At 40.6% G+C, this 14,809-nt stretch overlaps 1 protein-coding gene across 2 annotated transcripts in view; it reads right to left on the minus strand.

The window, feature by feature from the left end:
- Positions 1 to 13,395, minus strand: part of PKN2 (protein kinase N2) — a 54,712-nt gene extending 41,317 nt beyond the window's left edge. Inside the window, exon 1 of one of the 2 annotated variants that reach the window (XM_027651638.1) lies at positions 13,152 to 13,395. In XM_027651638.1, coding sequence (XP_027507439.1) covers positions 13,152 to 13,199 — 48 coding nt within the window. In that variant the 5' untranslated portion in view covers positions 13,200 to 13,395. Of the gene's footprint in view, positions 1 to 12,534; positions 12,629 to 13,151 lie in introns of those variants that run through there. The other variant, XM_027651639.1, reaches the window with a different exon arrangement.
- Between the last annotated feature and the right edge of the window lie 1,414 nt (positions 13,396 to 14,809).

Below are 14,809 nucleotides of genomic sequence, written 5' to 3' on the forward strand. Positions count from 1 at the left end.
GGGGAATGATATGTTATTTTTTATACTGCTGAGCATTCAGAAAACCCACAATGAGGTATACTTGTTAGTGACCTCAATACCCTTCCTTTTTCAGAGAAGGGAAGGTTACACATGCATTCTATAAGTTTTCCAGCACCAACCATGTGAATGGAATCTTGAATGTGTTATGTAATCTCTGTATATCCTAAATTGATCTATTTTTGAATATTAAAAGCCTCACTCTGTTTTACAGGGCACATATGAACAGTAGTTTTCCCACACACTTACAATTTCAAAAAACGTCCTAGCAATATTTGTTGCCAATATTCCAGTGTAACTGATTTTGGTATGCTCATAACTTTCAAGGCATTCTTCTTCAAGGCTAAAAGTTTTCCACTTCATTTCGGCTCAGAAGCATTTCAGTTAGCAGCCTGAGAAAAACCTTTAGGTAGTAACAAAAACTGTAGCATCAAAACTGTGGTAAATAGAAGTAGATTATTCTGCTTTATCAATAACCAAGAGCTACAAAAAAAAATACTTTAGATATGACTTTCAGCAAAACCTTCATGAAGAAGTCCTTTAAGCTAAAGAAAGAAAGTACTGCAGTCAGACGCTATTTATGGTTGAAGTTTAACCTGCTGCATTCCCAAGAGTATCTACAATGTATTCCTCTATAATGAGCTATCTAATCTAAGGCATGTCATCTTTAGGAGACAAAAATATACAAACTAACTTTTGACTGAAAAATACCAGCAGGAAGATAACTTCTACTTGATGAAAGAGACCCGCATATTCTGACAGAAATTTACAATTTTAGGAGGCTGGGGCTATTTCCTAGCTGTATTTGAAGAGGGTGATTGTGAGTGGGTGGGGTGTGTTCTTTTGATGCTCTCTCAAGCATTCTATTAAAGATGTCAAGAGTCACAGGATAAAAATAAAAATCAATCTCTATAATAAAAAAAGAAATTAAACTACACAAAAATAAAGTACAGTTCCAATCTGTCTACACCATTTTCCAAACTAAGATACTATATTTAGATCAGGCTACCATCCTCTCAACTCTAAACTTTCCTGGCCTCTCTGAGCATTACTTGTTTCTTTTTCATGCCCTTCCCACTGTTTTACCTCATCAGGACACAATGAACTAGGCATGATTGCTTCTAGGCACGAGCTCTCCCCATTTTCTGAAGATGCCAGAACCACAGCCAGCCCTTTCCTTCTGCTAACCCTAAGTGAGCAAGGAGCAGCTCTGATCATTCCCAGTATATGCCACTAAAATGCTCACTGCTTCTGTATCTCAGACTTGCAGGAATTCCCAGCAGATGTACCTCACGACGTACTAAGTTTCAAGTATATTCATTGCACTAAAGAAACACATAAATACTTCAGGACAGTCGACAGATTATTTTATAACAGTGAAAAATTAATACAAGTAATTAGAAACATCTGACATTTTCAACGTACATTGTTGGCAAAGTGCAAGACAAAAATTAGTGAAGGAAATCTGCAGAAACTACCACGTGACAGGTGAAAATCAAGAAGAAAATAATTCAGTTGTATAGTTCAGAAAGTGTATGTGAATCAATTCAGAATATGTCTGTAATTAAGTTTTACAAATCTGTTTACTTGAAGTACTGCATAAACCTTAAATTGATAGTGAATTAATTAAATGCAAAATAAAAGAAATGCTACTTCTGAGTTCATAAACAGTATTGTCTATTATAGAAAGGGAAAAAAAATACAAATATGGGAGACCTTTTGCAGAATTTGCATCTCCCTTGCCTTTCTTTCATACCCAAGGTCTTCTGGTTCAAGAATCACACTGGAGTTAAAGAAACCAATTCCCACGTGGAAGGCAGCTGCTGCCTTGACAGTGTCACTGAGTTACTCCCAGCAAAAAGAAACACTTCAAAAAGGGTACTTTAGAATTAGTGCTAGCTGCTAACCTGAAAAATAGATCATGATACTGAATACCACTCTACAACAGACCATCATTCTTTTTCCTTCTGCACTTAAGAAACTTCTAAGAACTTTTTAAAAAATCTGTTAGAATTAGTTTAATTAAAGCTTGAGAATAAATTCGCTCTCTTGCATGGAATCCTAATACAGACGAACACAAATTTCTAAAGCAATTAAAATAACAATCAGAAATAGTTTCTGCATTATGTACTATATTACAACTAAATGAAGAATTCAAGAAAGGAGTTTGCCCCCCAAACGAAAAATTAACTGCTTGTAGATAACACCTACTTTGCCATAGATAAACCTTTTATTTAAAAAGTACATCTACAAAATGAAAAGGAAAAAAGATCCACATGTTACTTTGTGAAGTGGTTTATGTGATGAAGAATTTGAACCAGCTACATAAAAATGAATAGTAAAACTACATTTTTCATCCAACAGACAAATACTTAGTTTGACTCCCACTAACTGGTATGAATAAAGTAAAGAACAACCATTAAAAAACCCTTTGAAAGAAATTTTTTTTTCTAATGTTTAAGTACTATCTGTTTTATATTTCAAAATGTCATGTTCCCATCCCTTCAGGAGAGAAGAAACCAAAGATAAATCCTAGCAACTTGAAGAAAAATCATTAAATAATGGGTTAAGTTTCAATAACAACATTTAAGTAGTTTTCCTAAGGATCTCTAATAATATAGATATTATAATTTGCAAATGATAACTTTTGACATCCAATCATTCTCAGCCTAAAACACCGGCTTTATATGAGCTTATAAATAAGTAACAAACAAACTCAAATATTGAGGAAAACATGCTTCCATTAAAGGAGATTGCCGAGTCCCAAATGGGCAGCAGTTCAAGAATGCTACACTAGTAGTCAGGCATGTACGATTTACAGTACTTTTACTTTCCTACTGCTGCCACTAAGTTTAGAACACGTCCTACAAAAAGGCCTTGCTGATCTTAAAATGTTCTGTAGATCTGTAGTATGCTTATTTTGGTACTTTTCAATACAAGCCTGTGAAACCCTGACTCTGTCTTTAACCTTTTGCTAGATCCATTTACTGTACTCTGTCTCCCCACCTGGCTATGCCCATGTTTTTCCCCATGTGCTCCTGATGGGTGGCAGGCAGCACACATCCTTACAACTGCAGAGCTTAATATCTTTAAGAAAAGCTGACACTTCTTTGTCATAATTTGTCTTACAATTTTAGCTTACATGATCTGAGTATTAGGAAAGAAATAATCTTGTCATGTCTTATGCAGATCTATCTATAAAGGAAACATCCTCTTAAAATACATTCCACTTAATTGTTTTGCAGTGTCTTCCCATATAAATAAACATAAGAAGTTGAAAAGCAGTGGATGCTTTTACATAGTATGCTTGTAAAAAGCAACAGGCCACACAGTCAAATCTGCATTCCTTCTAAATTCTCAACAATAGTTTTGGATGCTTTTGGGATTACGTTACTTAAAAATCCAAGTGATAACGTGCATCACAATGATGAAAAAGAAACTTCAATCTCATATCCAATAACCTTAGTGATGCAAACAGAGAAAGTCATAAAATCTATAATAAAGGGGATTATGTACCTTTTTCTGTAGAAGAGAAGGGTATGCAGAATAACAGAACCAAGCAAGTTTTTTCCATTTATCTAAGGACTGTCATAAAGTTTCTAGCTCACATTACACAAAAGCCAGTTCTTAGTAGAGAGCTTTGGAACACCTAAAATCACCAAAAACAATTTCCTTGTTTATTCTAAATATAATCCTTCATCTCAACTATACAAATTTAAGATAATACACTCAGAGTTTGTCAATAAGTACAAGGAGAATGAGAAAGAATTGATAATTTTGAAATTAACTGAACACAAGAACTTTGAAAACATTTAATCACTTTTGTTACCTCAAATTTCTTATTTCTGCACCATATTCTCAGGCCTTTCCCCCTCTAAATTTGGCTAGACTTCCGAAACACAGCATCAATCTTGTACACAATAGTTTGAAGTTCTCTAACTGGTGCTTTAATTGATGCTCATGTGACTATTTTGAGATATTTTGTTATTGCAAACATTGAACTCATCACTGTTAGGGATTTTTTTCCTACTGAATATTCAAATGTCTCACATTTATTGAGCTATTCATTAACAGACAGATGTATTCATATCAACCTGTAGTACCTCACTCTCTTCCTTATCTTTATGGATAGTAAATTTATAGTATTATTTGCACAATACTTTGCCTTCACTCCAAAATTCAATCCCATCCATCTTGATTGTATACTCACTTTTTCTTTCATTTTAGAGAAATAACAAAAATATTCAAGATTTTTCAAAACTACTTCTTGCATTGAGTGCATAAAAGATTTAACAGTAACTTCTGAAAGTCAGATAATAAAGCTGGGTCATATTCCTACATTCAGCTGGCATACTGCTACAAAACCTTAGCACTGCTCTCAGCCTTCCACATCAAACTGAACATAGCTACATTATCTATTCATGCATGACTTTCAACATTTTCTCTATTTTCAATGCTTTTTCAGACAAACAGGTTTTCATTGTCACATGCATATTGTGAGACTTTCTGCTTGAAGAATACAAAGCTAGAAAAGACTTGCCACAGCCACTGCTTGGACTGTTCATTATCTGTATATTCATCTGCAGCAGAATTGGACTCTTTCCCCAGTCCTCAGCTTAAAGCCACATACATGAGAGCAAATCTCAGCCTGTAATCTGATAAACATTTTCTGCATGAACCACCACTGCAGGCAAAAAAAAGCATCCTAAAGAACCATCAGTCTCAGCCCCTAACAGTTTGTTCCTGCCCCAGACCATTCACTGATAATATGCCAGTACAAACCTTTATATGGCCACACAGTGAACTGGATTGTGAACCTGATCTGACTGAAATCTAATTTAGAGTGAAAAAACCCCACCAAAGCAAAACAACAAAATCTGTTCACCATGCAGCTGTCTGTGCAAATGTACAGCAACACAATATGGAACATCCTCACTTTCAGCAGCAGTATCAGCTGACAAAGTTTGACACTTTCTTTGAGTAACAGCCTCAAGTCTGCACGGGCAAATCATCCAGTTTCTGCACATGACATGGTCAGAACTCTTCCATCCTGAATTTACATCACAAACCTGTCTTATATCTTAGTGATCTGCAACAAAAACACCAAACGAAGCACATCTTTTGACAGTTTTCAAAAAAACATGTATGAAAGTTCCTAAGTTCACAAGCCATCTATAGCAGCAGTGATACACTGAACCACACTATTATTTCCTGTTTAATTAGCCAGTTTGTGTGTGGGACTTGGAAATAAAAAAAGGATTTTTTCTGCTATTTTAATCATCAACTCTCAGTTTCTCCTCAAAAGTTACATGAAGTTCATATATGAAAAAAATTACATACAGGTGAATAAAAGAATAATTTTGGAACACCTATGCACCAAAATTATTTGCAAGTACTATTTCAGGTAAATAACAACTACAGTTAATCTCACTTCTTATTCATTTTAATAATCTATTTATTTCAATAGCCTAACAAATGTGAGTGCATAGAAGAATGTTATATATGTACTTATGAAGTTCATGTACATGTATTTAATTTTTAAAATTCATTAAAGAAAATGTACATGATAGTCATCTTCAAGCGCTTTGAGTATTAACTTTTAAGAGCTAGCAAAAAGGTATATCAGCCCTTACATTCCAAGAGTTGAGCAATATTCTCTGAGTTTAAGGCCCAGCACTAGTTCAGAAAACTACTACTGTTGTAGTTAGACAAACAAAACCTTCTCCTTTCTGATCTGATCTGCTTGTGAGTGTTTCTATCACACTGACAGACAGATATTCCTGTGATTTATCTCAGAACTCTAATACAATCTATTAGTACCTTGGTATTGCAGACTTAATTATTCCTTCTCCTGGCTATAGATCTGCTACCTATTGTATTTTGTGACACTCTAATAACAACTGTGGAAAGCTGATGGAAAGCTTGTCTCCCTGGTTCTACTCAACAGAAACAGAACTGATTCTGCTACTTTCATTTTCAGGTTAACATGTTCCTGTGTTTCATGGAAACTTAAAATCTGTGAGCCCTACCACCATGTTGCAGGGTAACAAGTGTTTGAAAAACCTCAAGGGAAAAACCAGTTTGCTTCAGCACCGGACTCCCATACATAACACTGCAGACATGAACCACATGTCACAGGCTTTCGATTCAAGCTCTCTGATCTGCACTTATTTAGAGAAGAAGTCAGAAATTCTCTGTCATCTAAAACCCAATACATCTCCAGTGAAGACAAGGTTTAAAGAAATCCACAGGAATTGGAGGCAGAAAAAGCTAACTAATTTAGTCATCTCCACATTAAGGTTTTTACTAACCCTGATTTGTATGATGGGCCAGAGCAAACACTCCCTGGGTCTTGACATATATCAACCTTTCTTTATGTCTCAAAAAAAAAAAAAAAGGAACAGGGAAAAGCTGCATATATTAAACTTTCATAACCCAGCCCAGCCCTTCCCAGTCAATCATTTATTATTTGGTACCTGATAGCTATCTATATATCTATAATAAAATAACAAAGGTTTTTAGTATAGATGGAGCTGTCCTAAGGAAATACACTTATGCTAATAGTCCTATTTTTTCCCTGGCTGCGGAAGCCACAGACTGCACTGATGAGAGCACAGTTCTGCCATCTCGGTGCCCCCACTCCAGAAGTGCTCTGTACACTGCAGCAGCAGTAAACAGGAAGTACAGCCACCCTGGGCATAATGCTGATACAGACTATAGGAAACTGCATCTACACCTCATGTCAAGAAAAATATAAGGTATGGCCTGCTCTTAAAAAACAATCACATCACCACTACCCAGCTGGTGGTCCCACAACTGAGCCATGGTAACTCACCACGTGAACTGTCTCAACTCGCCCTACTCATTAAGTTAAAAGCATTAGCCCGAATAACTCGATTTCAGCCTCTTCTATTAACCAGAGTACAATAGCAGTAGGATTCCCAGCAGGGCTGGTCCATTTAGCTGAACATAAGCCTGCAACTGCACACTACTATCCTGTTCACGTGAATGTCTGCTCACCACAGAACTCAGCCATATCATCCTCACCAGCTGCCCAAGTTGCACCAGCAAAGCTGATGGATGACACTAAACTTCACTAATTTGACACACAGTCACAGAATTCCTCAAGGTTTGTGAAATCATCCCAGAGAAAATCCACAGAGCAGCACTTTGATCCATAGGATGCATGTCCAGACTGCCACACAAGTAGTTCAATTCACCGGCGAGCTGTCAAACAGTAAGTAACCAGTACTGTAACATGGCAGTAACAAAAATGGTGTCAACTTGTGTCACTGTGACATAATCGTTTAGCTGCAGTTCAAATAAACAAACATATATATCAGATATAATGTTACTTGTAAGGACAGGCCCAAAGCATTTCGTTAGCTAATGGCACTACTAGTTTCTGCTTCAATGTAGTACTTCTGAATTGGGTCTCAAAGTAACAGAGGTCATGGATTGGATCCTACAACATAAATCTCATTTTCTAAAAAGAACCTCCCTCGCCCACACCAAACACTAGCAAAGATGCTCTTTTACTTGCACCAGGAACTGCAGAACAAGTACTAATTATTAAAGCTTCAAAGTACCATACAAATGCTTTGCCCATGCTACAGAGCAGTATCTCGTGAGAGATGCTTTAGCTCAGTCTATTCCTGAACCCATTTATTTACAATCCACTAGAGAAAAAACAAAACAAACAAATAAAAAACCTACCATCTACCATTTTGTAACAGTTGTACAAGTGATTTCTAGCAAAAGCACAGAAAAAGCAGACTGAGCCTTGCACTGCATATAACACACATATAAGGCTTTGTAACTCTGAATCTAAGTAGAGGTCTTATCTCTAATTCAGCAAAGCACTGAGACACTGATGAAAAAATTCTTAATCCTATCATTAAGTTCTTAAACCACTGTTTCCCAATGTAAGGGAAATGTTTATCGACTTATTCTACTACAGACTTTTGGTTACACTGTAATGAATGACCACTCACAATGTATAAAACTGTTCCAGAAGAACTATTACACATACTGTAACTAAATACTTTTCTACTGGCCATCACTAATAATTAATCATGAGTTAAAATAACAGATCTGGGTCTTAAAAAGACAGCTACTTTGACAAAGAAAATTCAGTCAAATGTATAAAAGTCTACATCATATACAAGTTCTTATGTTAATAGACAAACAGAATTCAACAAATGGAAAAAAACCCAAATCAAAACAAAACTAAAAACCCCACCCATGCACCTACCTAGAGGTATTTTAAGGACTGTTTATGTTCCACTGAGAACAGGATGTATATTTTACTAATACAAGTTTTGAATAGAGGACTGTTTAAAGAGTAATATATATCCACAAATGGAAAAAAACCTGAAGCGCTTCCCTAGATCCACTGGTTCTGAAAGCATTTGTAGGGACCTAAGAAATCCCAAGCAGCTGTACACACATTTTCATTTCTAAACTGCAGTAGACTAGTTCAGGATATTTTCACTTGAATGTGACATTTTCTTCTTCTGAAGAAACAAGAGTGATTCAAAATTATTTAAAGCTAATCTGTTCTAGCTGAACATTATTTGAAGGCAATCTTACTGCTGAGTGTTCAACCCAATTACAATTCCTCCTCAAAACAGATTAATTAGGTTACTTGTGCCTTTTTATGGTGTCCTTAGGCACTTGACCACAGCTAATAATAAATACTCAGTACTTTTTATCTCTAAAAAAACAAGCATCCCTACCTCTATTCTAAAGATGAGGAAACTGAGACATGAGTAAGCAAAGTCATCTGCCTAATGTCACCTAGATGAGAGCAGAGCAGCCAGGAATGAAATACAGGTCTTCAGAGTCCCATCTGGTAGTAAAACCCAACATGGCGAGGTACAAGGGCCCAATTTCATATACATTTATATACAAAACAAAGTTGTATAATCTAAGACTCAACTGTTCCATTTGTATCATGCAGACTAACAAAATATTGAGCACTCTTCAGTCACATTCACTTTATGAAAATTCTTGTCCCTGGTATGAAATGGAAAAATAAAACAAACAAAAAAACTATAGTGAGTGTGCCATCATATAATCCTAATTTACATATATTTCAGTTTATATTTCAGTTGTGGTACCGCTCATCACTATTGAAAAAAACAAAAAAAGTTACCAGGAGACTTCAAACATGATTCTGTCATAACATTTCTGCTTTAAGATCCCTAAGTACAGCATCTTAGGAACTTAGACGACTACGGCATTAAAACAAAATATCCATTAAAAAATCCTCTTATTCTGACAAATATAGAAATAAAGACATTTTTTCCAATGTTCTGTGATATTAGAAACATGTATTATGGCTGAGTCTGAAAAGTTAATTCCAGGCATAGTCCTCTACAGTTCCATTTGAAATAACTGAAGATCTCTTACATGCTTTACTTCAGGGCACAGCCCAAGTTCTCTATCTTGACCAAACAATTTCATTTAAGCAAATAAAACCAAGTAATACGCTCTTTTTTCCCTTGTATTAAACAAGTATTGTTTTGAAAGCACAATTTTGAGCGAACTTAAAGTTTTCTTAAAATAAATCTTGTAACATCAACAATAAAAGTCCCAAGTTTAAAAGATTTACAGTACTGTCTAGAAAAGAAGTGGTAGTGAACAACTAAAAGTACAAAAGTGTAATTACTATGCATACGCAATAGTTTTATTTAAATAATCCTAGTAATAATTTCTGTTAACCTACTCATATCAACTTACTATGCTGACATCTACCACCACTGCCAATGAAAGCACACATCTTTGGAAATACACACAACTTCACAAAAGACCTTCTCTTTTCTTTTTAATAATGATTTGGAAAAAAAACCTGAACAAACTTTTTTCCATTAGAAACTTAAAATTTATTTTACAGATGCCTTATTTAACAGCCTGCAGCACCATATGTTAAAGTTTAATTTTATGAAGTAACAGAGTTGCCACTTCCACCAGGAAGCAAAGAGTTAAAGACTGTGCAATTAACCTGAGAGCAAGCACTGGAGAGGCTCCTTTACCTGGTGGACAAAGTTCTAAGGGAATGGAATGGAAGGCAACATCAGCAATAGTGGTTCTTACCCAAACTCATTCCCGCTCCTACAAAAAAACCTGTACTGGAGATAAAAGGAGGTAAAAAAGGGTAATCTGGCTTTATGTAATCTTTTCAATCTTTAGTAATCAGGCAATTTCACTGGTGAAGCTACTAAAGAGAACAAACCAAAAAGAGGATTTTTAATGCCAAGTTTACTTCATATTACGCATTTGCTAACTACTGAGGAATAAGTGTTGCATTTTTCACCTTGAACAAACTCAGCTGAAAACCTGCTAAGAAGCAAGACATGCTTTCCACATCTTATAAAAGAATGCATACCATATTTTGTAGGAAAAGCAGGACAAAAATATCAAGTGGATATTTGCTAGCAGAGGTTTTTAAGAAACTGCTTTAACAGTTATGGAGTCACTTACAATACAAAACTGTCATTGTGAGAAGTGCAACCTAGGGCCTATTTAAGGCCCGTTTAATTAAGCCCAGTACACTTTGAAACAAGTACATGTACCACCACTTTCTTATTAGCAGTTAGCTATTTTGGTCTTTTGTTTTTCATATTTTCTCAGAATCCACTTCACATCCTGTTAAGTCAGTAGTTGTGACAATCTTTTTAATCAGGAGAGTTCAACTGATTCTTGACTAGTGATCCACTTTAATTAACTTGACCCAAGCCTGACAGTTTACTTATACCATGCTGGAGTACACAGGGCTGTCATAACCAAGTGCATGCAGAACATGCAACTGCAGAAAGCAATGTATTATATTGATCACTGACTGATACTCACTCTAGAGTCCATGTCAGGAACAAGCTTGGGATTTACACTGGGTTTAGCTTGTTTTCAGTAAGTTTTCACCAGTATTGGCAAAACATCTAAGCCATTGTCCATGATCTAAATCCATCCAACTACCTGACCCTTTTAACCTTTACTGTAACCACGCATTCTACGACTTCCTCATCTTTCTGTGCAGGACTGTAATATGCAAGCAAAAGCCCATTTTACATATAAGCACTTTTTAAGTCGGAGTTCTTTAGATTGAGGAAGTTCCCTCCTGAAGAAACATGTGTGAAATGGCGTATCTCACACTTCACAGCAGTTCTCTTTCTTTTCGGGCCATACCACTAAACCAACTTTTATGTACAGGTATATGAACAGCAATTTGTTTTGAAGTATTACCAAGAAGAGTTATATTAATGCCTTCACGTTTCACTACTAATATACACCACCGCAAACAAAACAGCATCTTTACAATGTTTCCTTCTAATATACAAGTTCCTCTTAAAAATACCTAAAAGTTAGCAGTTCACGAAGCTTAAACCCCCGGGATTCCCGTGTTAACTTCTTACCTTTCTGTCCTGCCCGAGGAAGTGTATTTATCAATACAGAAGTTACTATATATAATGGAAGAGGCAGTGCAGCCAAAGAATCTAATCCATCCTGGATTTTTTTTGTTTTGTTGTTGTGTTTTGGTTTTTTAAAAATTACTATTTTTTATATTATCTTCTTTTTTTTTTTATTAATATCATAGTCAGTCTCATCTTTCAAGAAAAAAAAGCAACAAAACAAAACAAAAAACAAACCCTCCCCATTCCCAAAATACTTCACTCATTTCTGTTTAAAGTAATGTGAACCTCACTCTTGGTACTTCTACAGAAATGTTGCTTCCATTTATCCTGCCTGTAACACTACCATAGTTAGCTATTCACACAGCTCACCACTTCAAACAGGTTTACCAGCTTATACATCATCGTATCAAGTTTGTATTAACATAGTGATTCTTCCTAGGCACTTATGAGCCACTGATTAAAGTTCAGCATTTTAGATGGATTCTTAGCCTTCAGCCATCTCACGTGCTACAATATTAAGTAGACTGCTACATCTCTGTTGTGCCTTCTTTTCCTTTGTTATTCAAGTGAGCACATTGCTAACATTCAAAATTACAGGAGAATTTAACAGCATTTGGGAAATAAAATTTTTCCTTTTCAAAACACGCCTTTCTGTTTTCTTTTTGAGCATTAAATTCAATACTTTCCATTTATGGTCTTCTTATTTTCGTTTATTGTCTCTCTAATAAATTCAGAGACACATTCTTTGCCTGGTTAAACATAACAACTTACATAGACTTAACGACGTATATTAAAAAAAAAAAAAAAAAAGGAAAGCAAACTTTCTTCGGGACAAGGAAGCTTAAGAGGTAGCAGGTTGAGCTGACGTTTAAAGATAAGAACACAAAAGTGAAGCTCCCGAATCGCATCTAACCCTGCTAACCCTGCAGCTGACAAGCAGAAAAATAACACTTGCGCAGGCAACCAAAAGTGGTCAAACTACAGGGATGAAAAACTCCAACCCTCGAGTCTTCAGGACTTCTAACAGTGTCGCGCGTTGTTTAGAGATAGTTTTATGTAGTGACAAGAACCCTCGCGGTGTGACAAATAACGCTGTTCGCACCATTTTCTCCTCTTCCCGGGCTTCTCCTCTTCAAGGCCTATAAGAAGGAAGCTGCCGCGGCTGCTGCGCGGTGCCATGTCCAGGGGAGAGGAGGCTCTCTGCCTGACCCTGACGCGGGCGGCGGGGTGGCCCCCGGAGCGCTCGGCGGGGCCCGGACCAGCGCCGTGCCCGGGCGGCGAGGGAGGGCGAGAGCTCCGGGCCCCACAGCGGCTGCGGCAGGCTCGGGGCGGGCGCGGCAGCCCCGGGGCGGGCGGGGGGTTCTGCCGGGGCGGGGGGCGCGGCGCAGGCAGGCCCCGCCGGAGAGACGCGGCCGCTCGGCGGGGGAAGGAGGGAGCCGAGCGCAGACAAAAGCGGGTCGCGGCCGGCGGCGGGGTGGGGCCGTGACCGGGCGGCGGCGCCTCCGCTCCCGGGGGAGAGCGGCGGGAAGAGGCCTGGGGTGGGCACGGGCTTCCGCCGCCGCCCCCCCGGCCCGGGGCTGGGTGTGGGTGCGGGGTGGGCGTCCCGCGCCGAGCGGCGGGCAGGGGGCGGCGGGGCGCGGCGGCTGCTGCGCGCTCCCCGCCACGGAAGGAGGGGAACGGGGCTGGGGTGGCGCCCCCGGGGCGCCCCTCGCCGCTTACCTGTATCTCGGTGAAGAGGATCTCCCTCTCGGCCGCGTTGGACGCCATTGCGCCGGGGTTTGAAGTCCGCACCTGGGCGCTGCTGCTGCCGCTGCCGCCGCCGCCGGCGGGGAGGGGAGCGCGGGAGGCGGGTCCGGGGCCGGGACTAAGGGCGCATCGGGGGCGGGGGGAGCGCTCCGTGCTCAGGCAGGCGGGCGGGCGAGGGTGCGCGGGGGGGCGGCCGCCGCCCGCTCTGCTCTCATGGGGGTCGCGCCGGGCGCGGGGGCGCGGTGCGGTACCCGGGCTGCGGTGCCCGCGGTGCGAAGCGGAGCGATGTCCGGGGTGCGGAGCGCTGCCCGCCGTGCGTTCCCGGCGGAGCGGAGCGGTGTCCGGGGCGCGTCGCGGTGCCCGCCGTGCGCTCCCCTCCCGGGCGCGGCGCTCGGCCCTGGCAGCGCCGCGGCTGCTGCGCCTGCGGCCGCCGCCGATGTCGCACCATTTGGCTGTCACCCTGTCGCAAACGCCGCCGCTGCTTTGCGGCTCCCGGCGGCACGTGACGGCGCGGGGAGGAAGAGCGGCCTCGCTCGCGGGCGGCGCGCGACCCCCCGTGACTCCCCCGCGCGGGCTCCGCGGCGCGAGGCCCCTCAGCCCTCACGGGCCCCTCACCCTCCTCGGGCCCCTCACCCTCCTCAGCCCCCTCAGACCCCTCTGCCCCCTCACTCTCCTCAGCCCCGCGGCCGCCTCGCCGCTTCCCTCCCTCCTTCCACACTCCGCCGGTGCCTCTTCCCCGTCCGTTAAGCTCCGGTGCTGGGAAATCCTCCAGTGGTGGCGGGAGTGGGGGGGCGGGGCGAGTGGCACATCCCTGGTGTTGGGGATTTCAGGGGCTCGGCTCCCCCAGGCCCAGGAGGCAGGTGAAACCCTCGGTTTGTGGGTTAGCTAAGCCAGGTAGCTCAGGAAGGAGAGGTCACGCTTGTCTCAAGCGCCCGGAGAGAGGGCAGCCACCTGCCGCCCTGGGGACCTGGAGCAGTGGCCCAGGAGGTTGTGGTGAGTGGGGGCTGTAAATACCGTTTTTAATAGTTTAAAGGGCTAAACGTTTGTACGTGGGGTGCTTGGTGAGTTTTTTGGGGGGCTGGCACAGTTCAGTCAATTTGCGGAGTAATGAGCTGCTGAGAGCTTCAAAGGCAGTTTGGGTGTCTGGGAGGAAATGGTTTCTCTTCCCTCGTGGCAACATGTGGCACGACCATTTATTCTCAGCTTCCTGCCTGTTTCGAGTGTTGGTGGGGTTCTGCACCTGTCCATAAACGTTCTTTCTGTTGTCCAGTCTATACACATGTGCATTCTCATTCCACCCTAATATTGAATGCTACATTAGGCTAATTGGACTCGTGGAAAATGCTCTGTGGAAGCAATTACAGCTGGTTTTTTGGTTTTTTTTTTTAGTCTGTGCAGACTCATATAAGCTGAGGCATTTTCAACAGATTTAACCTCATGCAAGGATCAGCAATTGTTCTGTTTATACTACTGCATCTCTGTGTGGATACAGGCCAGTAGCAGTCTGTTTGCTCTAGAACTGCAAGTTAAACTTTGGAGGGTTGGGTTCATTTGTTTTGGGTTTTTTGAGGAAAAAGGAAATGGGAGAAGTAAACATTTAAATTACCACTACTGTTCCTAGCAAATTTGAA

The sequence above is a fragment of the Corapipo altera genome, unplaced genomic scaffold (genome assembly GCF_003945725.1).
Source record: "Corapipo altera isolate COAL_440 unplaced genomic scaffold, ASM394572v1 57, whole genome shotgun sequence".
NCBI classification, from domain to species: Eukaryota; Metazoa; Chordata; class Aves; order Passeriformes; family Pipridae; genus Corapipo; species Corapipo altera.